Here is a 26382-nt window from a genome sequence, read left to right as displayed (position 1 = left end):
ACACAATACATTTGAAATTATCTCCATTGATATGCCAGCGAAACCAGCAAATTCATAGGCTATAAAAAAACCAATTTCTTCGTATTCAAAGTCTTTTCCTTAGTTAAAAAGAATTTGGACAGAGTTTAAAAAGAAGGTTTTGGGGACCAAAAATGGCACGATTGCTATATTGACTATGTGAATAAACGGAACCTGGTATAGCCTGCCCATGGGGACAAAACCATATTAGATTAAAGAAGCAGCCTTCTTACAAAAGTTGTTGCAGAGAGATTACGTATAGAGCAGATTGCATACTCATTTTGCACAGAAAAACTCACTTTTGCAAAACCCTTATGCTGTACACGTTAATTTTCTAAGAAAAACCATTACAAAGAGCGAGATTCTACATCATAGAAAGCTTCTTTAATTGAAATGCTTTTTGCGTGTGGTAATACAAGTTAAGTTTTCACTATAATGTGTACAGGCAAAACACAGTTTGGTGTTGAAAGTGCTTTTGAGAAGATATTAAGTGTATTTAAATACCTTGAATTCTTAGTTTCATATGTCTGAATAACTTTGAGGACTGTTGTTGGGTGACACTGCAGGTTTGCCTCCTTTAGCTCTTGCTCGATGCACTGCCTTAGCTTTGTAAAAGAAACAAGCGGAATTTTCAATTACAAAATATATTATTAAACCAACTTAAAGGCACTATGTCACGATGCATTTCGCTAGCCATTAAAAATTTTCCATTGGTTAGAATACACAATAGACCTATTGGTATGTATCCAATCGGCAACGCACAGCTGAGCCTACAGTTAACTCTGCATCGTTGAATAACTGGACATGTGCCATTAACCTGAATTTCAGTGTAATGATTTGGGAACAATCGATGATACTAAATTGATACACTCTTTTTAATTTGAGCTAGGCATAGCTTTTGAAGCTTGCACAGTAGGCAGTTCTGTCTAGACTTCATTTTAATGAAGTTTACTGCAATTGCCTATAATTTTATCACAGAGTATCCTTTAGAAAAAGAGCATACTGGAAAAACTAGAGCAAGCGGAGAATCCCTATGCTCGTGACATTAGAAATTATTTTAGGCACATAATTGATGCTTATTCCATTTTTAAGCCTGTTGTCCTTACAAAGAATAAAAAAACTATACTTTTCTTGCAATAATGAGAAGGTATTTCAGTAATATCTTGAAAACTGCGATTAAAATCATAAAAAATTTGAGATTCGCTCAATGATTATTTTTAAGGTTGTTTTATGGTACTTACCTTTCCATAGTCAATTACAGGAGTCTCTGTACCAGGGAAAAGATCTTGTATGATCGCCATGAAGAGCGGCGAATCCTGTGACGTCAGTTTGGCAATGTTCATGTCTTTCATGGCAAGAAGAAGAATCTAAAGAGCAAATGAGCCACGCTTTTTTACTGTGTGATGTCAAAGAATAAAGCATTGTGTGCATAGCTTTGTTAGCATGTATGATTTAAGTGTGGAACAAATTGAAATTCTCTCCAATTACCAAGGAATACTGTGAACTTCTTAGAGTTCAAATAAATACACAAAACTAAGCGGTTCTGTGGAGCACTCTCTCTTTCTTCAGATAGATGGTAACGGACAACGAAAGCCTGGGATATTGATACGATCATGCTATCTGAAAGCCTACTCACAAAATACGAGCGACTAAACTATGTCAATATGAGACACACCGATAACGCTATGGTCAGATCGTTAGTTTCCTTCAATGTTTATCGTTTTATAATATCAGAAAATTGAGCCAGCTATCTAATTCAATTGTACCCCTACGACGCTCAGTATTTGAAAAAGAAAGTGGAAGCTGAAAAGTGAACATGGAGCCAAAGATGTGCAGTTAAAGTCTTGGTAGTACTTTAACCACACATTTTGTTTTTGCAACAAGAATGAATTTATAGGTTGAATTGTCGTTTTGCAGGAGCTTTCTCAACACGGCATAGTTCTACGAAGATATTGCAATCGAGTAGTCATGCCTCTAGTAAGGCGCTGGTACACTTTGCACACGGGGACACTGAAATGGTAGCTTGTATGGTAAATAAAGAGGAATTAATAATACCTCTTCATCACTCATGTTTGGATTGGCGCGCTTTTTTTTGCCAGCATAGCGAAGTACAGACGTAAGTGCACGAAGACCAAAGTCGTAGTGATCTTGTTTGGATAACTGTTGCACAGCCAGGGAATACAAAGTGTGGACCTTCTTGGCTAGTACCTGGAAAGACAACAAACAATTTCAATACAAGGAAGGGTAGTAAAAGTGCTGGAATTAAGGGCAAAGACGATAAAAAAAACGGGTTGAAAGAAATTGGAGCGGAGAAAAGTGAAAAATGAATAAAGAAAGGATTTTGTTTTCAGTTGAAAGCGTGTACTTAGACTGTAGGGGGGGGGGGGGTGTTAGATATGTAATATGGTAGAACATATAATATGATAATAAAATAACAGATAATGATAAAGAAGAAAGCCAAAGGGCAAAGCAATAAGAGATTGAGACTCTTGGGAATAATCGAGAGCATGTTATTAGAAATATAACAAATTAATTGAGAATTGCTGACACCTTTGTGTTGTTGAAACCCTCCGCGAAAAGAATGATTTCTGCTATCAAAGCTGAATCTGGCACAACCATTGAGATCGGTCTGAACATGCTTTTCAAGTTGTCAGGAAGTTCTGTTCTGCCAGCGTATCCTTGGAAGAGAAAAAAAGCAGTCTCATCACATCATACCTTCGATACTTGGTTATCACAAATAAATGTTTTTTCAATCTTATAAAATGATGGCATGATACTCTAACACCTGATTAAAAAACGGTTTGCCATCATTTTGCAGTAGATGATAAGAATGTAAAAGATGCCAAGGCCAAAATATTTAAGTTTACATGGAGCATATCGGATGTTATCACGGTAAAGTTTGTAGACGTTCAAATGCTTTGACGTTTCTTTTTTTCACACACATTGATTGCAACTATGGACATAATGCATAAGAAAAAAATCTGACTTGCAGGCTTTGGAAGCAAATATCCGTGGAAATATAATATAAATGCATGTTAACTATGCATTAAATGAATATAAAACCACAAGAGCATTAAATGAAAAAAGAGGCTAAAATATGTTAGAGGAAAGATAAAATTTTAACTGGACAATTTTAACTTATCAAATGCAGCTCCCATGTTTATGTATTCTGTTAGATAATTGCTTATTGTATTTAGGTTATAGTTGGGTTTTTATGAGTTAGTCGGTATATAAGAGGTGTGTTATCTGTGCGTTGAAGGGAGATGTGGGTAGAGAAGAAGGATAGTAGAGAGGGCGGGAAGGTTGAGAGAAGAGGAAATAAGTGGGGGAGAAGATACATTATCAAAGACAGGGTAATAGAAATGGATCAGGGCAGACAGGCAGATGCAAGAGAGATGGGTGGGGGCGAAGAGCAACAGGAAGGGTGAAGGGGAAGGACGAGGCTAGATCAAAGGAGAATCTTACCAGGGTTCATTGTGATGAAAATTCCACATGACCATACAAGATTGATTTCTCGGCCCTCGAATACAAATCTTTTGGAACCAACTGTCAGAGCGGTAAGAATTGAGAGAATCTGCTGGGCGACCACAGACAATACTTCAATGTTGATTCGATTGAACTCGTCAAAGCAGCCCCAGGCACCAGTCTAGCAAAAGAGTTAATGTTAATATGAAACATGGACCAACCTTAGCCGATTCCGAATCATCAAACAGCAATGCATTGTGCAAAAGCAAAAATTTAAATAGACAATTAAGGAATTCTTTTAGATAGATTCTATACAGGAGATAAGGAATAATTTCCTGTCAACTGTAATCTAAGAAACTGTAAACTTGTGACTTCCAATTGTAAACAAGCCTATATCTTTATTCATCTTTATTGCAGAAAGAATTGCTTGTTTGATAGCCATAAAATTTTATCTAAATGGCTAAACAACCACTACTATAAAATTCATCGTAGCAAAAAGACACTGTCCTTGTAGCTACCTCAACGGACTTTACAAGGCTTAAAAATCAAAAGCGCTAATTGGCTTTAAGCAAGTTTAGATAAGAAACACCTACCTGTGCCAGTCCACTAAACATTCGACCCATTGACTTATAATCAAGGCCTTCGGAGCAATTGACAACGATGACGTAGTTTCCCAATGCTTTTCCGAGATCTTTGGTCGTTTCTGTTTTCCCAGTCCCTGCGGGGCCTTTCGGGCTTCCTCCGCGGTGTAAATGAAGGGCCGTAGTCAGTGTCATGTAACATCTGCAGTTGAAAATGAAAGGATAAGTGTTTTAAATAGTAAAGAAGGACGGGATATTCATATAAGCTGATAGAACAGGCATAGCAGGAGATAAAATGTTTTTTATAGAGTGAAAACAAGAGGAAGTCGAGTTGAAAATATTAAAACGTCAATAAACGTTATGGAACTTCCATGACCGATTTGCTATAATGAATAGCATATATAGTTTGCTTTCTAAGGTATCAGATGCATTCACATGAATAAAATTGAGTCATGTCAAAAGACCAATGTGGCTCATGAAAGATTAGAGAACCCTTTTTTGGTCTTACACACCACAGTCTTTTTACAGTGTACAGCTCTGCCTAAACGACATCGAGTCTTTTTTGAAAGACCGGTTAACAACCTTTTTATATACTACGCGTTATTTGACTTCCAAGATTTACACTCTAAAATGATAATAGCAAATGCTTACCTGTCCGTTAGCGGTGTGATAACCAAACGTCCTGAATTTCCAAGGTACTCATATCCATATTGAAACTGCGTGTTGGTTTGCCTGACAACACAATCGTCTACATCCTGTTAAGAGAGAGTCAAAATTAAGCAGATTGCAACGAAAATAACTAACAAATGTCAAACAAACATTTACAAAAATTGTTCGATACTCCTGGGCAGCTTTTAGTTTACTAAATGCTATTCAAAGCGTTTCAGAATAAAAACAGGATATAAGGACGCGATGAAAGAATAATACACGAAACAAAAATTGTTTAACATGTGACTTTCCGTAGTTTTTAAGTTGGACTTCAAATTGTTTTTGAAGAACAATGTATAGATAATTAAAAGTATTCAAGTTCTGCAGCATGTGACATCTGAGGTTATGAAAATCAGGGGGTTATGAAAGTCAGGGGGTTATGAAAGTCAGGGGGTTTTGAAAGTCAGAGGATTATGAAAGTATGCTTACTTTGTCCCAGTAGAGTCGCAGCTGGCTGAGCCATTCAAAGGCTGTCACATCTGTGCAGCCTGATTTTAGAAGCTTGTCCACAACGTCTCTTTCATGGACCTGAATCGTCACCAGGGCAACATACTTCAGTCTTTGGAGCTTCGATAGATTGCCACGGATTGTCTCAGACATCTTGCTCAGCATTGAAACCTTATTGAGAGAGACACCAGCAACGTGTTATAAGTGATTGGCAAAAGCTTTTCGGTCCCTTGCAGACTTTGGACTTGAAAATACCAACCCCTCTTAGGTCACATAAAATCATAGCAATTTAAACTGCAATGGAGTCCAGAAATTGCCTGGGTAATGGCAATTTTAGAGGAAAAGAAATACAATGAACCAGGATTGCGAAACATTAAGTATTCACCACCTAAGATGATCCAAGTTAACTGTTATAAGCTAGATTGGCAAGATTTTTAATTACTCTGGAAAATATTGGGGATTCGGCACCAATGACGATTAACTCTAAAAGGTAGTTACACCCCTAGGACAGATAACGAAAACAAGGAGCTCTAGTATTAAGCTCACAAAAGAAACCAAAGTAAGAAAAGAAAAACGGAAAAAAATTGCCAGATAAGTACCTGCTTCTTGCGTAGTGTTTTCAAAGGTTTTTTGTCCTGTTTGTCTTTTGTCGAAGACAGTGCTTTAGTACAATCAGATGTCCACTGAATTTGGTCTGAGGTTATCAGTAGCTAAACAAACAACAAAAAACAGATAAATCAAACGAACCAATTGAAAAAGTGTGCCTGTCTTAAATGACCTTCTCTCATAACCATCCATTAATTTCAATAATTTCAGCAGTGACGCAACGTACCTGCCCTGCCCAGTCCTTCAGCCATTTTTCTCTTTTCGTTCCAGCCTTTTTCAAAGCGAGTCTACATTCTTTTAATAAAACTTGCAAAGTCCAGCGCATTCCTCTTTCAACGTCACAAAGCCATGCCTAAAAGATGTCAGTTAAAGATGTATAACGCAAAATGCAATTCATATTAAGATTAAATGTTTTGGATCATACGAACCCTATGCACAACATACATGATAAGGTGACTAAGTTTTATAGGCAAATTTTTCCTTGGCTGTGTTCTAAAAGACTAAAAGGAAATGAGATGGATATGCTTAGGCTAGACTACACTGTAAGCTTTTATTAAGCATTCAAGTTCCAATAGAAATGGAAAGAGTTAATGTTGTCAGACAATTTTACCTCAACAGGGCCTTCAAGAAGCACTGAATGATTGAACTCTACAAATTCTCCATCAGCTGAGTACATTCCAAGGGCTTCAGTTTTTTGCGTGATGCCCGTCTGCAAAAGCAAGACAGCTAACTCAAAAATGTGACAGAGATAAAAGAGCTCTTTTAAAGTAACACTATCCCTGGAAAAAGTTCCTTGAACGCAATGTTACTTGAGCACACGTTTGAAAAAATCACGATTTCACTCAAGGAAATGATTGCAAAGCTATTATAACTATGTAGAAACAGTAATTAGATAAAATCGAATCACTAAAGTTATCATGAAGCAAACTGCTTAAAGAGAGGGGGTAGAAAGAAAGTAATGTTTAGCGATTTGCAAATATCTAGAATAGCTTGCCAAACTTTTGTAGGTATTGAGGTAAGAACTAATCTCGTCGAAATACTGAGGATCCAAAGGTAACTGTTGGTATTTTAAGTTATTAAAAGCATTGGGTTGGGCCTACTTGTTGGTATTGACAGTAAAGTCAATAAAAACCTCTTCCCCGGGTTCATCTAAATGTATACTATAATCGGATGCTGAAGGTGTTCTGTTATTTGAAAACTTTGAAAAGCGATGCAGACGATTCCAAAGTAACAAGGCAAACTTATAAAGTAAAATATTTTTCCTATTCCGTACTAGATTACCTACCTTGGCTATCTTTAAGGACTTGATGTTATCAAAGCATTTCTTCAAGTGTGGTTGCACCTAAAAAGTGAGAGTGTACCGGTCACATATGTGTATTTCATATTTTAAAAAATGCTACAAATGTTGTTTTGAATATACATTAAACCTTTCATTTTAACTCAACAAAGTTTTCTCCGAGGAGCTGTTCAAGACCAAAATTCCCCCTTTTCTCAAATCCTTGCTTTCATTTGGTAAAATATGCGATTGCCAAAATTATTAAGTAAATATACGGGTTATTAATTCTGATTAGACATAGGGTTATCAACACTTTGAAAGCAGAGCATAACAGTTGAAGAACAGGTTTGAAGCTCTGAATTTGAACCCTTGTTGAAAATGTTTGGAACAAAGTAAAATGAATCTGGCTCTTTAACAATATTGTTATATAAACAATGTTCAATATAAAGACTACCGTATAAGCATTATAAATATTAACGTCTATAGAAAACGTCTTCAGTTCAAAACAGCGATGTTGCGGAGAAACCAAAGAAGCAAGAAAAGACACCAACGCTCTATTTAATCAAACATATACACAAAACCTACTCATCTTTTTACATTGTTGAAAACGCGTTTATTGTAACAAGCAATTTCGGTTCACGGCTTTCACTATGATAGTTATCATTATGTTGGCAATTGATATGCATTGGATGTGTGAATAAAAGGATATGGTAGGTCCCATCCGTTAAAATATTTAACAATGCTAGATGTATTAAATGTTTCTGTAACAAAAAAGGGACATAAAAATTTTGTGAAATAAGGAGAAAACAGTTTTAGTGTATCGAGGAAAAAGTTGATAGCATCTTCACACCAACAAGGCATCCTGGTGCCAATTTAGCAATCTGATAACAATGCGACAGAAAACCCCTTGTTAACAATACGACAGAAAATGACGATTTTGATAATAGCCTACGCACACCACGAATTCGGTATCAGCCAGCACAGTCAACGAAGGGAATACTAATGGTTTACATATATTTCAATGCACAGAATAATACTTACTGCCTGGGGGTTCTTGGACTGGCCTAAGATCTCGAGAAGGTCATCGTTAGAGAGGAAGTAGAACCTCGGAAATATCTGACGCTTCGTTTCCAAGTACATATCCAGTGACTTTTGTATCTCTTCAAGCTTTATGTTCATGTCACTAAGTGTTTCCAGCATACCTTTCAAGGAACACGTGGAGAAAACCTTATCATTGACACTTAATGAAGATTAAAGTAATGCAAAAAAAATCGGGAATATGCACTATTCAAAGCTATTGTGTAGTCCATATTTTATTTGTTTTGTTACATATATGTTGCATATATTTCTTTTTACAAAATGTTCTATTACTATCATCATAATTTCTATTCATAAACCTAACTCTCTCAGATTTTTCATATCTGAATTATAAATTTTGGCTACAAAAAAGAGGACTTCAGCGATGCATTTTACAAGCTAAAGCTTTAACAGGCAAAAAGATAAGAACCATCACACTTGCCCGCAAAATAATGATCACCAGAATGTACCTTTTCTCCTGAGAACTCGACCAAAGTTATGTTAACTTATCATTGCAAAGGAATCATGCACTAGCGACTCAAACAGTCAAGAATGCCTAGAAATACCCACCAGGATAATGAGTTCCTCTCAGTGCGTTCCTGTCTTTGTTTAGACGCCCCATGATAACCTTGCAAAAAGAAGGGGGGGCTTCAGTTTAATACTATAAACAGAAAGTTAAACATAGGTTTGAAGGAAAATAACGTCAGAATAAAATAAAAAAACTAAAAGAGTGACATTAAAGGGTTTTTAGGAAATCAGGTTGGCAATTATATCATATGTCCAATCAATACTGCTAAAAACTGTTTGATTATTGAAGTATTTCGGTTAAGGAAAATGATAATGAGACAATTTTTTTTGCGGTACAGAATTTGAAAATGGCTTTGAAAAAAGCAAACATTTTACAACATACTTAAAGCTTTTTCGTCTGACACTCCTCAGAGCATAAAACGTCAGAATAAGGTTCCGAAAAAACACGTTTGAAAAATATATACCCAGTTGTGGATCGAAATAGGCCAATCAGAAAAACGCAAGCACAAGACCGGTATAGTTGACCAATCAATTGGCAGAGCCCGGTCGTCCTTCCATCTAGCAGTTTTGGAGTCAATCTACATAAAAACGAAAAAGCCGCCATTGTGTAGACAAAAGGAGTTCGTTTTCTCTCTTGGACTCCATTGGTAATTTTTCTTTAGGCTCGCGGCACTGATTGGTCAACTATACCGGTCTTGTGCTTGCGTTTTTCTGATTGGCCTATTTCGATCCACAACTGGGTATATATTTTTCAAACGTGTTTTTTCGGAACCTTATTCTGACGTTTTATGCTCTGAGGAGTGTCAGACGAAAAAGCTTTAAGTATGTTGTAAAATGTTTGCTTTTTTCAAAGCCATTTTCAGATAATGAGACAGTAAATGTTAGAGTTGAACATGGACGGAAGTTTATAATTTTTAAAAAATATTCAAAGGTATGAAGTCCGGTTGTGTCCACAAAAAACAGAGCAAATTGATAGCAACAACTGTATTTAAAAAAGTATTTACAAGCAATAGTATAATGAATGAAAATTAATTTATAAAAAGACCAACCTTCCAATTCGCATTGACACCATCAAATTCAGCTGACTCTCGAGGCAGCTGCTTTCTTATATCTTCGCCAAGGAAAATATTCTGTTTTTTAAATAAGACATGTTTACTAACATGGAAAACTGACTTTCTCAAAGTTCATTGGGTATACTCAAGAATAATTACAAATTAAGAAGGAAGAGGAACAATACTTTTATCCTAATTTTCCTGAATTTGCCAATAGACTTGGGACTAAAAAGTATTGCGTCTAAAGAGACAGAATTTTGTCCTTATTCAAATAAACTGCTTTACGTTCGCAGAAAAATTGCGTTAAGTGAAAAAAGGACATAAACAAACTGAAATAGCAAAAAAGAACCTTTTGGCATTCAAAACGATTAGAAAAACCATGGATACAATGTGGCATACAGGAACTGTTAACCTCATTCTGAACATGTTTGGAAAGGTACACGTAAAAACCTGATGAAACTCAAATGCAATGAAATCCAGAAGATGCAGAAACTCCTTTAATAAAATTTGAGTATTGAGTGTAATCAAAGTATTGCGAAACGTGGTGTTGGTAATTAAATCTCTTTTATTCACTTCTTTTTTGGTACCTTTCAGAATGAAATAGTTTATGTTATATCATTCAACTAAACAACAATAACACTGAAAATACCTCTAGATACATCCACTGACGCTGAACAGTTAGAATAACTTCGGTGACCTCAAGAATATGAGATAAAGTTCGTTCCCACTTATCAACCTTGAAGGAGATGGAAGGCTTGTTATTGACAATTCACGGTAATTTCTATAATTATCTAAAAAATTCTGAGAATATCTCTAAGAAGATCTTAAAATTTTGACAACAGAATACAGGGCCTACGCCACGAATTTGAAAGTGGGGGGGGGCAAGGCTAGCAAAGGTAGGGGGCCAAGGCTTTTCCCCTTTTACTGCAGCTTTAAAACTACTTGCTTCGGAAAAAGTGGGAGGGGGGCACGGCTCCTCCTGCCCCCCCCCCCGGTGGCGTGGGCCCTGGAATAAGCCAAGATTGATATTTTTGAAATCATTAGGCTAAAGAGTTTACTTTACTGAAATGCACCAGTTCTATTGAACAGCAGGCCCAGTGGAGACAAAAGCTGTATTGTTTCATACTGTAAAAGCGGAATTTCTTTCATGAAATAGAAGATCTAAAATCAGAAACAGTACGTTCGACTGTTTTGATATTGTGAGACACAGCTGTATTTTGACATTTGGCGTTTGGCAAAATAGCATTTTGAGGAGATATGGCTGCAAAGGCACTCGTTCTGTTTCATGAATTCCTAAACTCGTTGAGAAGGTTTATTCAGCAGATGATGAATTCGTAACAAAAAATAACATCAATAGTTGAAGAAACAATAGCTTTACATGGCTTTTAGAACCTTGCTAACAGAGACTTACCTCTTGCTCAAATGGTTTAACGTATCTAGATGCTTTCATTGTCGACAGCGTGACTTGATTATCTTCAAGAGTCTGAAAGACCTCATCAGTTACCCTAAAAAATAATAAGGCGGCAAAATACTTCAGTGAAAAGTGGCAGACCAAAGAAGTGGAACAGGATACCAAGTAATTCTTATCTGACATAAGAAAAGACTCTTTTTAGTAATATACAGTAAAAAACAAAAAATATTAATATCAATCATATATCAACCGAATATTAGTGCACCATATATTAATATGCAAAAATCGTTTATGCAACCTTGTTTTTATGCAAAAATCAATTACAATACAAAATTGATATGCCCCTGACGTACCTTAGACGAATAGGCTTGTCCTTGTAGGGGATGATTTCCAAAGAGAGACCTTCCCAGGCCTCAGCAATGCTTGAAAGAGCCTAGGCGAAACAGCAGTGCTTATGATGAGTAGAAAATGATACATTGACACAGATATAAGTAGCGCGTTGCAATTTTAACCTTGAATAAAGACGTACATCGTCTTTACTAAAGATGACCCCTTCTGTGTCAAGTTTTGTATTGTACTTTTTTACATTTATTGCAACTTTATAGTTCTTATTATAGTTATATTAAAAGTTTACAGAGACCCAAGAAAATCGCATAGAATTAAGAAGGTCTCCTCACGAATTAAGAAGGAACGGGGCCATAAGAAATAGTGTTCCTTCTCCGAAAAGCATAAGGAGATAAACAAAAGGACAAACAGCTAACCCGGAAAAAGATGTCCAGCAGATGAAATAAAGGGCGTACACTTTTTGATGAAGAACTGTTTGGTTTTGGGTCATTGACAACATGAATGATGCCAACTTTTCAGTACCACGGGGGGCTAGATTTGCTGGGGGAGGTGAACAAGAGAAATTCTAATATAGAGTAATGTAAACCCTACCCCCTTTCATACGGTCAAATAAAATGAGCATCAAACGGTCTATGATGAGTCACTCACTAAACGATAATTCAGTTTGTTAACTGCCAAATTCTCCTATTAGCCATACACTAAGGCCTGAAATTTTCAAGAGCGAAGAAACATACCTGTTCAATAGACAACTCGTTGCTTGCAGCGGCCGATATTTCTGCTATCTGATCGTAGTATTGATCAAGACCAAGCTCTATTATCTTTTCCAACGTAAACGAGTCACCTAACAAAAAATTACACTGTCATTTTATAGCACGTACAATTTTCAGTGAATCGGGGTATCCTTTATTGGCCTCTTCAAACCTTTTGATAAAATAAGGCTTTCTCTACAGATAAAACGGTTTCTTTTCTGTTTATACAAACTATCCTGCTCCTGAGAACATTTAAAACAAAACATTGCAGACAAAAATAAATTTAATTACTACACTTCTGGCTTTACAGTCGATTTAAATCGCATAGATATAAGAGAAGCAGAATTCAGTTCTAAAAAAAATTGAAAGTGGACTGATTTTGCCTAACCACTAAAAACCATAATATTTATCACAGATCGTCGAGGACACCCTAAGATAACTGAAAATCTCTCTAACAATCAAAAGTGACTGTTACTCTTGCCCATATCATTTCAAAGTTTGAATGGTACCGGCAGGACAGGGCACTAAGTCACAGGAAATAGGGGCACTTTTACAAAGAGGTTACGTCTTGCTCTTGTCGAAATAAAATATATTGATCTTAGAAAAGGGCATTATTCCAAAAGTTGGGGGTGCACGTAACTCTGGTGCACTCCCGGTTCTAACGTTTCTTTTCTTATAAAACATTAAAAATTCGCTTGAATGGGGATTCAATTTTAGAAAGAAAGAATCTCTTACCGTTGTGTTCAAACGCTTTTTGCACTTCAGTCTTAATTTGAGCCCAGTGCCTCTCCCTCATTGCGGGATTTTTCAAGTCTTGAATCAATGGCATTGTTCTTTTGAACTGGTCAATTCTCCCTTTAGTTATTTCACAAATTTCCCAGTTTTTCTCCTAAAAATGATGTGTTTAAAAGGAATGAAAAATATCAAAGAAATTTTCAACTTTGTGAGAATCTGTTTGTCAAGTCCAAAGTGCGATACTAATGTTTCCATTTTCTTTGAAAATAATTACAAAATGTCTAAAATGAGTGAATTTTTCAAAAAGAAGAAAAGGAAAAATACATTAAAACAAGGACAATTTAAATAAAAAGCACTCCCGTGCGGGGAATCGAACCCCGGCCACGGCGGTGAAAACGCCGGATCCTAACCACTAGACCACACGGGATGCACTTTTTATGAAGCAAAAAGTTGATATGTATCAGCCGCACAAAAGTGTGTGGTTTGTAGAACTCGAAGCAAGACAAGTTTCAGTACTAAGTAGTCCTTTAATGCTTAATAATATTTTTATTAATTCACAGCATATTGTACCAATGAACAAAGTTTTCAATATACCGCTTTCACGTCAAAATTTGAATCGTTTAAGGTGGCCGGCTACAGTCACTATAAAAACTACCTCGCAGGGGCGGACACTTGATCAAATATTGGGGGGACAAGCCTATTATTTTAATAAGATGACGTCACATTTCCCATTGTTTTAGAACAAACGACTATTGTCCTCCAAAGTATGAGGAGGGGGGCGGTCGCCCCCCCCAAGTGTCCGCCACTGCTACCTCGTGCTATTTTAAAACAATGTTCTGGGTGAACCGTTTAAGATATAAAATCGAAATTTTCTAGGTATGTATATCAAAGATTGAAAAATACAATTATTTTTCTATTTTTTGAAAAAAACTGTTATTTAGACGGGGGTAATGTCATGACAGAAATATGTTAAAACTGGTCTGCAGGATATATCTCAAGAACCACATAAGATATTATTCCCAAATAAAATGGAAAATGTTACTTTGTCAACTCTTGGTATTAAAATTCAAAAATTTCAAAGACGGGGGTTGATACCTTAAAAAGACTGTTTTTACAGATTATATTATTTCAACAAAAGAGCAATTACAAACAGTCATGTCATAGAGCGTCAAAAAATACACATTGTGTGAAAAATTCAGCAGGTATCCCAATCTAATCAAAAGATAGGGTCTGCAGAGTAACAACAGAAGGCGACAATTAATGAATGGCTTGCAGGGCCCGCACCACTTTTCTTGCTAACTATAGGTATTAAATCCCCCTTTTAACTTTAGGTAACCCTTTTTTGACCAGCCCCCCCCCTCACTTTGGAATCTGCGGCGCAGGCCCTGGCTTCCTAAATCATGTTAATTTCTCATATTTTCCAACCACCCTGACAGATATTCATCGGCCCTTATTTGAAAATATTCTCAAATTGCCAAAATTTGGCAGGGTCCTTGCTAAAACCCATTTCCTATATTCGAATATCTACATTTTGGGGTAACATAAATTTTGTGGAATGCACATGCATTAAATTACGTATCTTTATAAAAGTATACCTTGATTTCCCTGATTAATTTGCTAAGCCTCTTTGACAGCAGTTGGGACGTAGTTTCCATGTCTCGGGTATCCAAATCCGAAAAGGTGGTGAACTTCCAGTTTTGCCAAAGGTCTTCCCACTCTTTGGTGATGACCCAAACCTTAAGAAGATTGAAAAATACTTCTATAGATTCTTTTGAGCAAATTAGAGACAGCAAATTCGAAGATCTAGAGCACAGATGTTGAGTAAAATATAAATATATAAGGCTTTTTGTTAATAGGGGACCGTGCAGGCTTCTGATGAGTTTCTCCATCACCAACCTCTTCAAGTTATTTTTTACGTTCTCCAGTACCACTATTTCTCAAACCCACAAAAATATACTGCCCTCTATATTTCTGTATTCTTATCAAAATTTCCGGTATTTACATAAATATGCTATTGATTGAAAAGGAAAGAAAAATAAAGCTGGTAAATGACTCAATGCACAAAAACCTTTTTAGGGTTTTGAAAATTACTGTTTTACCGGTCTGTTATGAAAGGTTTCCGCTGAATAGGGAGAACTGTACGCACTTTGGTGTGCACGGTTTCAAGTTGCGACTCCATGTTTCACGCTTAATGCGATCATCAGGCAACTGAGGTTTTTTATGAATTTCTTCTATACCCTCATTTACCCTCTTGTAAAGAAACTACTGGGAATGTTTTGTTTAGTTTTCCTCGATCTCTGTGGAAGCATGTGTAAATTAAATGTAAATGCGAAAGAAAATTACAGCCATAGTAATGATAGGAAAGAAAAGAACTTAGCAAGCAACGAGAGACGTACGCTTTGCAGGTTTACAACATCTTTCTCCAGACTTTGAAGTGCTTTCGATGGCTGCTGCTCGATCTTGAAGATGTTCAAACCCTGCCTAATTGTGCGCTCTTGGTTCTTCAAATCATCAATTTGCTTTATATAGTTCTCTACATTTTGCAATGCCTGAGAGAAAAAACCAGAATGAAAACATTAAGCCGAACGTTTTAAAATGAATAAAAGGATTTATAAAGACGACGAGTATGAGGAAGGCAACGAGAATGACGACTATTGGGAGGACGCAACGAGCAGGAGGATGACGGCGGGTAGGAGGACGACAAGAGAGAAAGCAACAACGATAACAACAAAGACGACCAAAGCATCGATAATGGCGACGATTGATTGTGATGGTGATAATATTTGCGATCATGTTTTTCTAGGCAGCACTTAACAGAAACTAAAAGATTTACTTCGTTAACGGGGATTTTGGCACTGAATGCTCCTTTCAAATTCAGATCATCTTGCAAAGCTGTGACAGATTTCTTCAAATCCTCCGCCGAATGAAGTAAGCCAGTTTTGAACTTCTCTTTGCTCTTCTTCAGCATGGCGTCACTATCGATCAGGCATTGTTGGAAGGCAACCCACTCATTGCTAAGAGCTTCAAGCATTTGTTGCACCTGTAAACAGTATGAGCAAGTTACTTTGTAATTCATAGACATAGGGAACGGGTGGAAGGGGCACAGGATGCATACTTCAGAGTCTCAACAAGGACGCTAAAAATGCGACAATACCATCCACTGCTAGCCTAGTAGATACAAGAACAATTTATCTCTTAAGACGAAAACTGGAAGAACGTTTTTGCGTTGAAAGCAAGTGGCTTGGCACTGGAATGAAGGCTTTGGTGAATGAATAAAACATTCCAGGTTTATACGACGAATATCTTCTTCGAAGTGCACAAAAATTCAACAGGTAGTGGGTGGGACAAAAGACCGCAACTTGAAAGACCTGTCGCGAAAAACTGAGGGAATGGTCCTGTATAACGACCGTACGTTGGAGAAGTGCTTGTGAAAGAGGTCACATGTTCTGCGAGGACAGCATGAAGAGATGGGATGTTCGGTTCTTCATTTTACTGCTTTTAACAGCCCCCACCCACTTGCTGCGGAGTGGACAAGGGGTGAACATCCAAATCATGGCATTTGAGCCCATCACCTCCGACAGTGGAGTCAAACAATCTAACCATTTGGATATGTGGCCTTATTCGGTGTTCATTACCAGAAAAATACCTACCGATTCGGGAACATCGACCTCGTACTTCTCAAGAATGGCAAACTGTTCGTGCAAGGGGGGTATTCTTGCCTCAGTTTTTGGCAAGTCTTCTTGCAATGTTTCTAGCAGCCGTATGCTTGCTCCAAGCTGATCAAGGTTTTCAGGATTTGCTTGCAACCTTCAAATAAAGAAAAAATATGACTTGTACATTTTGATGTATTTACAAAATGAAAGTACCAGTCTCTTTTGAGTTCTACACAATGCACTCGTTTTATGGATCTTGCTTGAAAATTCAAGAAAGACCCCATTTACAGCTACGGCAACTGTCTTTTATAAGTCTCAACATCGAAGAGGGATAAAATCAGTAATTTATCAAATACTGGGCCAATTAACGGATGAGAAAATTAAAAGTAGGAGGACGAATGTTGGGGAAATTTTCTTTGTTTCGTAATTGTATCAAAGGTCAACAGTAAACCTTGCACAATATGTCAAAATCGAGAAAAAATTAAATCAGTGTACGAATATGGAAGATGTCCATTTTCTTTGCTTTTTCATGCTAAAGCATAAGCCGTAGTAGCTGGGGGGGGGAAGGGGGGCCCATGCTCACTTTTGAGGAATAGAGGCTAAGTACCTATTTTCAGCTCAAGGAGGTGCCTCTTTATAGCCTAAATGTGTCTCCCCAATATTGGAAAGGCTTGTTAGGTCTATGGTTTCAAATCGCCAAAGTGAAAATGCAAGTAAACTAAAATTTTTCCTCCTACTGTACACATGAAGCAATTTTTATCCCTCCTCAACTAAAATCTAATCAGTTAAGATTGTTTAAAGAAGGGGTTCGATCCTTATATAAGGCTGTTTTTAGGACGAAGGAAATGACGAGAAGTGTAAAACCTACTTTTCTGAGTTGGTCTTTAGGAACGCATGTAGATCAGTTAGACGATTAATGGCCATCTCTTTCAACACGCGCGTGAAGCCATTTTGCCATTCATTGCAATGACTCAACAGGGCGAACTTTAAAGGAGAGCAATCCAGCAGAACAAAATTCAGCGTCACAATCGTTTCTTCTTTTTGCACGTTGTTTGCCACTTCGGTGTATCTGCAAGTGATGATCAGAATGTAAGAAAAATATTTGTCCTGAGAGGAAAAGATTGCAAATTTTTTCATATAACATCTCTTGAAAAATCATGTTTGAAACCTAAGTTCCCTATAAACAACGAAAAATTCTGAGGCAGTCCAATGCAAAGATGCATACTTCTTTTTCAGTAATGACAAACTCGACTTTTTCCATAAGAATATTCCCTTACCTGGCAATATCAGCATCAAAGGATGATACTGGCGGATTTAATCTTTCATATCGTCTAATAAACGCTTCTTTATTCAGCTCCCATATTTCTCGATAGCTGAAAACATCAAGAAAAATCGATTGGTCAAAGACATTTTCATATGAAGACAAACTTTAATGAATATTTAAAGAAAAACGGAGGCGTTGTTCAGTCGGACAGACTTCCTTTCAGGGTCACGTATAACGCTAGAGATCTTAGCTTAATAATACAGATTTAAACATTCTTTCGTGAAATTGAAATTTCAAATTGCATTTTGTTCTATAAGACTTACCCAAGATAGATTAATTATTAAAATGCATAGAAAATACACTTTGTTATATAAAATGTAGCTAAGTTTCAAAAGTATCGGATGTGCAGCAGAAAAGCAGATATGGGACACTTACCTGTCCCATACACTGAGGTAACTCATTAAGGTGTTGGCATTGGCTTCAATGCCACTTGCAATACTGGCTTGCACTTTTTTGGTTTCATCGTCTTTCTCAATAACCACATAAATAGGCTTGAAAATAAAAAATTTGAAAAATATTTGAATTTCATATTACCCTCATAAGAATATAATATTCTTTAAGGATATTAGCCGTTAGAATAGACCTTTATCTAAAGCTAAAACGCTCCGGCAACTTGATCAATGATTGTCTGGAAGAAAACACAAAGTAAAAAAGTTTGTTAGAAAATGTAAAAGGAAAAACAGTCCACCCAATTAGAAAGGTCAATATGATTAAGCAACTGTTCTTTGGGCCTGATTCCTTTCAGTAAGCTTGTCCTCTGTCAAAAACGTAGCGTTATATTGTTTCTAGAATTTAGCAAGAAATCCTATATTTATGTATACAAAAGAAAAAACAAGGGTGTTTTCCAAAGGCCGTGAGATTTTTGCTACTATATTTCTGCTACCCTCTACTGTATTTCTGTATCAGATGTTGTGAAAACTTGAGGATATACAAACCTCTTTATCGGAACGAACTGGCGTCAGTTGATCGGGCAGCCTTGGGAAAACAGATAGGCATGTTGTCAGTTCCTTGGCAGTGTTGTTCACGATGCTTGCAAGCTTCGACAGCGTTGGAGAGAATTCCACCTGACAAGTAAAATACGTAAAAAATGCAACAAGCGATCGTAAAAATTCTTTTGAGCCGCTATGATCGCAATAAGTTCACCAGGTCCAGCTTCCTGGTACACTGCATATCTATAATTATCATAAACCAGTTTTGATCGAGTTAGAACCTAAAAGTTGTTTCCTGGCGGGTTGCGGCAGCCAGTACCTTTCTGGTTGGCTTTTAACCCACATCAGCAACTCCTTTATCTAGAGTTTAATTAATTACCCGCCAGAAACCCCCTTCATTGATTATCATGCAGGCTTTAGGGCTTACGGGTTATTTCATAGGAAATTTAGAGCTTCGAGCCACATGTTAATGAACATTTAAGCCGCAAAATATACCCTGAATAAGTCAAAGAGGCTACCAGCCTTAGCCCCATACAGGGAGTAATCCTCATACATGAAATTGGCCGTTGATGCCAGGAACCAGGTGTTGCAGAAGATGAATTTGATTGAAACGTGTTTGTGATTACAAATAAATTTTCATTGTGGAATTAGAACTGGAAAACTACAAAAAAAATTTGTTCTTAACCCTGCAAAAGTTTGCATCCACCCCTGAAGTGATCTCTCTATTACAGAGTCCCTAGAACGTCACAGTCGTTTGGAAATCAGTTATAGTTTTTTTTTATTTTTGCCCAGTTTCAACTATACCTAACCTAACATGCTATACCTAACTCATGTTGTCGACTGGATTTCAAATTGTTAAAAACTAACTGACGACAACCTTTTGCCTTAATTAATAGTATAATTTACATTCAATAAACCGTAGATAAAAAGTAAGGAAAGAAAAGGTTTATCACTGGTGTTTATCAGTCGTTGTTTTAATAATCCTAGTGAATATTGCCCGAATTTCAACAGTATGCAGACATAGTTACTCTGGGTTGAAGAAGCACATTTTACTATATCTTCTGATGATGAATATCATACCTTGACTCCATCCAAGACGACTTTGACGCGAAAGAGAGGATTTGGGGGATTTTTACCATCGCCGTTAATGGCACGAGACAGTTCTTGTAAGGACCATTTTACGTTTAGACGGAAAGCTTCTTCCAGCATTTCATCCATTTTCTTCGTGTATCTTAACCAGTGGTTTTGCACCTAAAAAATAGATAAAATAAACCAATTTCCACAATAAACCTTTCTGTATCTTCAAATACCGTATTCTCTCTTAATTCCGCCCTCTCCAATAGTTTAACCTCTCCAAGTATCCTGCCTTTTCTCTTTACTTTGAAAATGAACCCCGCCGCTTTAAATTGAAAGATATAACCAATAAACCCTTAGAGGGAATACAAGAGAAAATATGGTAACTTCCTTTATCATTTTTTTCCATTATTTAGCGCCAACACACAACAGAAGCAAAATATTTTCATTGTTAATCAAAAATGGATGAAACATAAATTGATTTTTATGATTAGAATAAGTCAATTGTAATGTAAAGACTGCAACTCCTTCTCTGCAAGCATCTCTCTAAGTTTCTTTCAGTATCGTTTTACGATTTAAGGCTACATTTTAAATCAATATCGTCACTTTATGCAGAAACTCTTTGCAAAGAGAGCTTCGACGATAAAGTCGGCAGGCACCGCGCAGGGGCTATAGCCCCCACCCCCCACTTTGTTTGCAATAATAGGTTAAACTTTTTAGAAACTCTAGCGGAATTTGGAAAGTTTTCACTAACCACTATGCTCTAACGGATCCTAAGTAGCAACAGTTCTTCATGACTAGGAGGCCTTTTTGCTAATTTTCTTGGCGTCCTATCTTGTTAATATATTTCATAGTAACTGTTATCTTCTCTGAATCTGACTGCTTCAAAGGAACAAGTTGAAAGAAGCGAGTATTTTCTAAAAGGGGTGTTCTCCGGCGTTCTAAAGGGCGTCGCCTAAAAAAAATGTTTGGTTACACCCATCTCAGCACACCCACCTTTAGACTGGTGCGTGGTGCTTGAAAGTTGGCAAGCGTATAAAATAAATTGCACATTCGGATCCTTCAAAGCTAAAATGAACAGGTTGTAGAAACCCGACGGTCGTGACCAACCGGCTCTAAGTTAGCAACGCTAAAAAGTAATGGTATCATATATTGCAAAAATAGTAATTCTTTGAGTGATCTGGCAATAGACATGGCAATAAGCTCAGTGCAAATCTTACCTCTGGTCCGTCAAGTTTGAATACATCGTACATTTTCCTCATTGTCGAGATAATTTCACTGAATACCAAATGCAACCTAGTTTGCACCAATTCCCTGTGCTTTTTCTAAGAATTTAATAAAACATTTTGGCTTATTAGTTTGAAATATATAGATGAAAAAATCCAAGCTGCAATAGAGAAGTAAGAAAACGTTCAACTCGGTGCTACTTTCAAAGATCTAGATTATGCCATAAGTTAGTAGCCGCTTATATATTTAAACAAAAAACAGATTTCAAAACAGAAAATGGCTTTCGAAAAACTAAAAAACTTTAATAAAGAAAACATAAATCGAGGTATAAAAGAATCAAAATCAATACGAAACGAAGAAAGAAAAAAGCAGAGGAAGAAATCACAAAAAAGTTGAATAACAACATTCAGAGCAACTAAGAAAAATGCAAGTTGAACTGATTATTTAATATATTTGATATGAAATAAGAAGAAAATATGGGGAAATTTTCAAAAAAGATTATGTCTCGAAGCAACAAGCCTTAAACGCAAAAGCTGGTAAAAATGACACGTCATTAGAAGCAATGACGATAGTTGATCGATATATTTAATTGGAAGAAAAACAAAATTAGTAAAATGAGATAAGTGGTCGAGCCTGATTAACAAAATTGACTTAAAACATAAAACTAACTTGCTCTTCTTCGAATTCCAAGTTGTCATAAACCCGTTTTCCATCAATGTTGACAAGAAGCATTTCCGTGATTGTCTTGCAATCATTAGCCACCATCAGGTTGGCACTTTTGTATTCGTCAACAATATTTTGTACCTGTTGCAAATATTGAAAAGAAAATGAGATATTTTCAAAGTTGTGAGAATAAGTTCTGAATTGCTATTGAGAAAAACACTTGATGGTAGAATTTGAAAACAAGCAAAAAGGAAGATAGAATTACCATTCTGACTTTGCAAAATTTTAAAAAATATATATAAGAAAGGGGCAGCTCAAACTAAAACCACTGCATACCGTTGAATTTGAAAGATCTGGATGCAACTTGATGAAACAGTATTTCAAAGAAAAGAGATAATCAAGAATATAAATCAAACTACATATTCTAGATGAACAACATCAGAAGCATAAGGGAAGACAATCAAAAGGGCCATAAACGTGTGTAACTATGAGATGAAAGATACATTATCTTTGATGAGACTTTGACGAGATCGAATACTCAAAATATAATGTCACTGATATTAATATAAAATCAAATCAACGTGTGACATTCAAGGGTTTTAATAACAAAGAAGATACATGCTGCTAATACTTTCATAAGCTTAACACTTGCAACACCTAATGGCTTTATGTCTTAGAAATTTACATTCTCATGTAAGGCAGTGTCACGAAAGAAACATGGGTCTTAATCCCCTAAAAGAACCCAAATGGTCGAACCAAACCTACGATATTCTGGTTTAGAACAATGTCTAATGTGTGCAAATGCAACGAGGAGCTCTAAGAGCAGTTTTGCCCAAATGCATCACTATCTATGAGCAGGCGAGGTTCCTTTGAATCGTTATAGCTACGCAATTTTACCCATTATAAGACATCATTGGAAAAACATCAATACAATGAGATCTGATAAAAACAAACGAGTCATAATTCACCTTTCCACAGTTAACGCGACAGTCATTGATGAAGTACTCTGAGGCACCCTTCAAAGACCAGTTTAACTTTGTTAGACCAGGATGCGTTCTTTTGTCCAAGAAGCGGATTCGCTCGCGGAATAGACCTCTTTCTTCTGGAGAAAGTGCGGCAATGATTCTGCAAGAAAAAAATTAGAAATCTCACAATTCGATCATATCTGCAGCCAAAGATAGAATACCTGATTAGAACTGAACTTTTCGAAAATTAAAAAAAAGGCAATGATATAACTCTTAGAAGGCAGTGTGATGATCCAGTACAACCGGATACGTTTTGGCAACGAGAAACGATATACCAAAGTTCTTTTTCTCAAGATAAAAGTAGAGCACATAGCCCTTAAGATTTGCAAAGGATGCCAAATTTATATGTCATAATTGTTGATGATGCAGAAAACGTCTTAAGTATCTTGGAGCGTTATGCAACGTAAATAGAGCGTAAAGTTTTGGCGGAATGAAATTCATCTTTTTAAAGTTCAGAATGGAACTCCGTTGATCAATGAAGAGCATTATGCCAAAGCTTATTAAAGTGATACCTGTTGTATTGTTAGTTAGATGAAAAAGAGACTTAGCGGCTACTTGGATACTTTTACAGATAGTCATAAAAGTTAGATGTGATAAAGTTTTTGAGTTATAACAATCTAGCAGTGAACTTTAAGGAAATGAAAACTATTGTCCTGGGGAATGAATTATTTTTGTGATGCAAAGAAATGCAAGCTCTTCAGCATTATAAAGCGGCGAATAAAAGACAGTTTTTAAACTTGCTCTATGACGGTAACAATTAAGATTAATTTGATCTTGGGTTTGAAAATGTAACTGCCTAGTTTTGGACATCATTTAAGTCAACATCGATGTGAACTCTGCTACTAGAGCAAGCATTATTGAAAAACCGAATATGGTACCTGTTGTAATCGCGAACAACTAACAGCACGTTCTCTTTGAGAATTCTCAACTCTTCTTTCCTTGAGTGCACTTCAGATGCATAATGGGGGATTTCAAACATGAGTCTTTCCCAATAATGGATTTCCTGGAAAAGTTTCTGCAGTTTCCTACAAGAAGAAAGATGAATTCAACCCTCAACCTGCAATTACTTCATATGTAAATGTCGAAGATTGTCAAAGATTTCATCAAGACAATACAACGCTTGATTTTAAAACTCAACTTTTGATTACCATTGCTGTAAGATGCATGATGCAATCAACATAGCTTTTAAATCTTTTGGTGAAAAAGTTAAAAGAAATTATTTCCCTCACAGCAAAACATATTTTCATTTTACCATGTTCTGAATCAATTAGTTTTGTGCAAGATAATTTCGGCCAAGGAACCATACAGTGAGATATGTGAACAGTAAATAGGGAAAGTCTTACCTGTCAAAATTAAGGTCAAGCATACCATTGTGTTCCACACTCCTAGCCATCAGAGGAATCTCCAAAAGCTTGCCAATATCCTGCAATTAACAAGCAAACCTAGAGACAATGGCCAAAATTTTTTAAGCGATTCACCTTAAATGTCTAGTCATTCGTTGTTAATGAGTTGCTTCTTTCTTTATGATTGATATTAAAAGAAATAGCTCCATTTTTTAACTTGTTATCTGTGGCCTAAATGTCTGTCAAGCCCAATAATTATATTTATTTTTCCCCTTTTCAATGAAAACTTTATATCGTCGAACTAGTAAGGACATGTTTTAAGTAAAAAATCTGCTTGAAATTGATGAAGGATGAGAAAATCGGCTTTATTACAATCAGAGTGTTGACTTAATAACAATTTCTTGATAATCAGAAGATTTGCATAATTTTGCAGGGCTTTCTCTGACAAAACTTAAACTTCTTTCACCAGCAAATGCTGGTTGAGGTAAAACATCCTTGTGTATTTGAAGAAATAAAAGGCTACGTTAGGTGAGAGTTGCTTTGAAGACCATCATCGCAATTCACCTTATCAACAGTTGCAGTCCACTCGTTGAAAGTTTTTCTCACATATTCATCAAGTGCCTAAAAACGAGAAATTTAAAAACATGCAAAAAGGCAGTGAATCTGGCAACAACATAAATACATGGATATTTTCAAAAGCAATTATATAAAGGGGAAGCACCACTAAATGAATCATGAGAGATTCTTGAATAAAAAGAACAAATTTAGGACTTTTCTTCTTCAAACTTACATTGAAGGCTTTTAAAAATAGACGAAAGAATACATTATTTTGTATTCGGTCAACGTTGAACATATACTGAGATGTTTATATGGTTGTGTAAGTTGATGTTGGTAGGCCTCCTGTTATATTTCAAAGCTACACTTTGAAGAGCAGAGCATCTTAGACAAGCCCACCTGATTTGGAGTAGTGACTCAAAATATGCGAATACAAGCAGTGCAGCCATGCAACTGATCATCAAACAGGATTCCACATCCAATTTAAAATCCATATAAATTACCATTTATAAGGACTCGCAAACAAAAAGGACCCTAACAACACTGGGAAAATGTCCCAAGACCAGATTAATTGACAAAATATAGTATCTGACAATTAGAAAGTCTATATATACCTGAGCGAGCTGTAGATATTGCGTTTTAATTTCTTCACCAAGTCCAACTTGCGGTAAGTAAGTAGCTTTTTCCAGCACCTTGAATATCAGTGGAGCAAACTCAGCAAAATGCAGAAAAATGGTTTCGAAGAGATTTTTACATATAACAAATGTACTTCAGTCTCTATTTCTGGATGAAATCATCAGTGCCTATGTGTATTTTGAACACTGCGAAATTATGGATCTAATAAAAACGCTGAATGAACAAGATTGTTGGAAGCCTTAAAATTAATATGTTTGGAATCTCTGTACTGCATGTAAAGAAACTCTTTACTGTTTTCGATAGGACTATAGCGTATGTCAGCAACAAGTCAATAAAGGTTTGTCAGGGGAACATTAAGGCCAGTGGCAGACACTTGGGTGGCAACCGCCCAATACTTTAGAGGACAATGGTCTTTTGTTCTAAAACAATGAGAAATGTGACGTCATTTTATTAAGACAATAGGCTTGCCCCCCCCAATATTTGACCAAGTGTCCGCCCCTGATTAAGGCCATAAATAGCGGCAGTTTCTGAATAGCATATTACGTATAGAATACGAATGGTAAAAATAGATAATGGATAGTGGTAAAAAGTTGAATAGCTGATGATGTTATTCGATATTTTTTAATAGAAAGTGTGCTTTCGTAATAATAATATATGGAGCCATGGCACACTTTTTTAGTCAGTAGATGATAATTTTACATTAAGCAAACGTGATAAGGCACATTGAAGCATCATTTGACCAATACCTCCATTGGCTTGTCGATGCGTTTCTTCAAGCTCTTTGCCCACGATGCAAGACCTGCATATTTTGGGTGTAGAGGTGGAAGCTGTACTTTCTTCGTGTTGAATTCTTTCTTGACGGCATTGAGCTCTTCGTTGAAGAGATGGTAAACTTCAACCGTTCGCTTATCAATAGTACGTCGAATGGCCTATTAACAAGAAAATGCATTGTATT

General features: G+C 36.4%; 2 protein-coding genes and 1 non-coding gene across 3 annotated transcripts in view; all 3 read right to left on the bottom strand.

Annotated features, from left to right (window-relative positions):
- The window catches only part of LOC148957678 (dynein axonemal heavy chain 2-like), a 62574-nt gene that overhangs the window by 27584 nt on the left and 8608 nt on the right, over window positions 1–26382 (bottom strand). The window contains exons 11-47 of the mRNA XM_089114882.1: window positions 26174–26356; window positions 25406–25483; window positions 24801–24857; window positions 24237–24316; window positions 23772–23918; window positions 22837–22993; window positions 21875–22009; window positions 21199–21303; window positions 19985–20155; window positions 18911–19039; window positions 18351–18466; window positions 17929–18024; window positions 17520–17720; window positions 16649–16805; window positions 15832–16038; window positions 15395–15547; window positions 14594–14734; window positions 12999–13152; window positions 12249–12355; window positions 11523–11602; window positions 11170–11263; window positions 10408–10494; window positions 9756–9836; window positions 8749–8806; window positions 8143–8303; window positions 7111–7167; window positions 6436–6534; window positions 6052–6177; window positions 5819–5929; window positions 5202–5390; window positions 4716–4819; window positions 4077–4266; window positions 3484–3664; window positions 2569–2696; window positions 2074–2226; window positions 1260–1385; window positions 523–623 (exon numbers count right to left, since the gene is read on the bottom strand). Coding sequence (XP_088971008.1) covers window positions 523–623; window positions 1260–1385; window positions 2074–2226; window positions 2569–2696; window positions 3484–3664; window positions 4077–4266; window positions 4716–4819; window positions 5202–5390; window positions 5819–5929; window positions 6052–6177; window positions 6436–6534; window positions 7111–7167; window positions 8143–8303; window positions 8749–8806; window positions 9756–9836; window positions 10408–10494; window positions 11170–11263; window positions 11523–11602; window positions 12249–12355; window positions 12999–13152; window positions 14594–14734; window positions 15395–15547; window positions 15832–16038; window positions 16649–16805; window positions 17520–17720; window positions 17929–18024; window positions 18351–18466; window positions 18911–19039; window positions 19985–20155; window positions 21199–21303; window positions 21875–22009; window positions 22837–22993; window positions 23772–23918; window positions 24237–24316; window positions 24801–24857; window positions 25406–25483; window positions 26174–26356 — 4700 coding nt within the window. The remainder of the gene's footprint in view (window positions 1–522; window positions 624–1259; window positions 1386–2073; window positions 2227–2568; window positions 2697–3483; window positions 3665–4076; window positions 4267–4715; window positions 4820–5201; window positions 5391–5818; window positions 5930–6051; window positions 6178–6435; window positions 6535–7110; window positions 7168–8142; window positions 8304–8748; window positions 8807–9755; window positions 9837–10407; window positions 10495–11169; window positions 11264–11522; window positions 11603–12248; window positions 12356–12998; window positions 13153–14593; window positions 14735–15394; window positions 15548–15831; window positions 16039–16648; window positions 16806–17519; window positions 17721–17928; window positions 18025–18350; window positions 18467–18910; window positions 19040–19984; window positions 20156–21198; window positions 21304–21874; window positions 22010–22836; window positions 22994–23771; window positions 23919–24236; window positions 24317–24800; window positions 24858–25405; window positions 25484–26173; window positions 26357–26382) is intronic.
- On the bottom strand, window positions 13354–13425 carry Trnae-uuc (transfer RNA glutamic acid (anticodon UUC)). Its single transcript has one exon. It is a non-coding gene; the product is annotated as a tRNA-Glu (tRNA).
- LOC148957677 (uncharacterized) overlaps window positions 25900–26382 on the bottom strand; it is a 28402-nt gene continuing 27919 nt past the window's right edge. Inside the window, exon 9 of the transcript XR_016145172.1 lies at window positions 25900–25925. The gene's annotated coding sequence lies outside the window, so the exon portion shown is untranslated. The remainder of the gene's footprint in view (window positions 25926–26382) is intronic.

The sequence above is a fragment of the Rhopilema esculentum genome, chromosome 21 (genome assembly GCF_057945365.1).
Source record: "Rhopilema esculentum isolate cy_ngs chromosome 21, ASM5794536v1, whole genome shotgun sequence".
Classification (NCBI taxonomy): Eukaryota; Metazoa; Cnidaria; class Scyphozoa; order Rhizostomeae; family Rhizostomatidae; genus Rhopilema; species Rhopilema esculentum.
The sequence above is the reverse complement of the archived record's forward strand: the minus strand, read 5'-3'. Positions and strand labels throughout refer to the sequence as shown.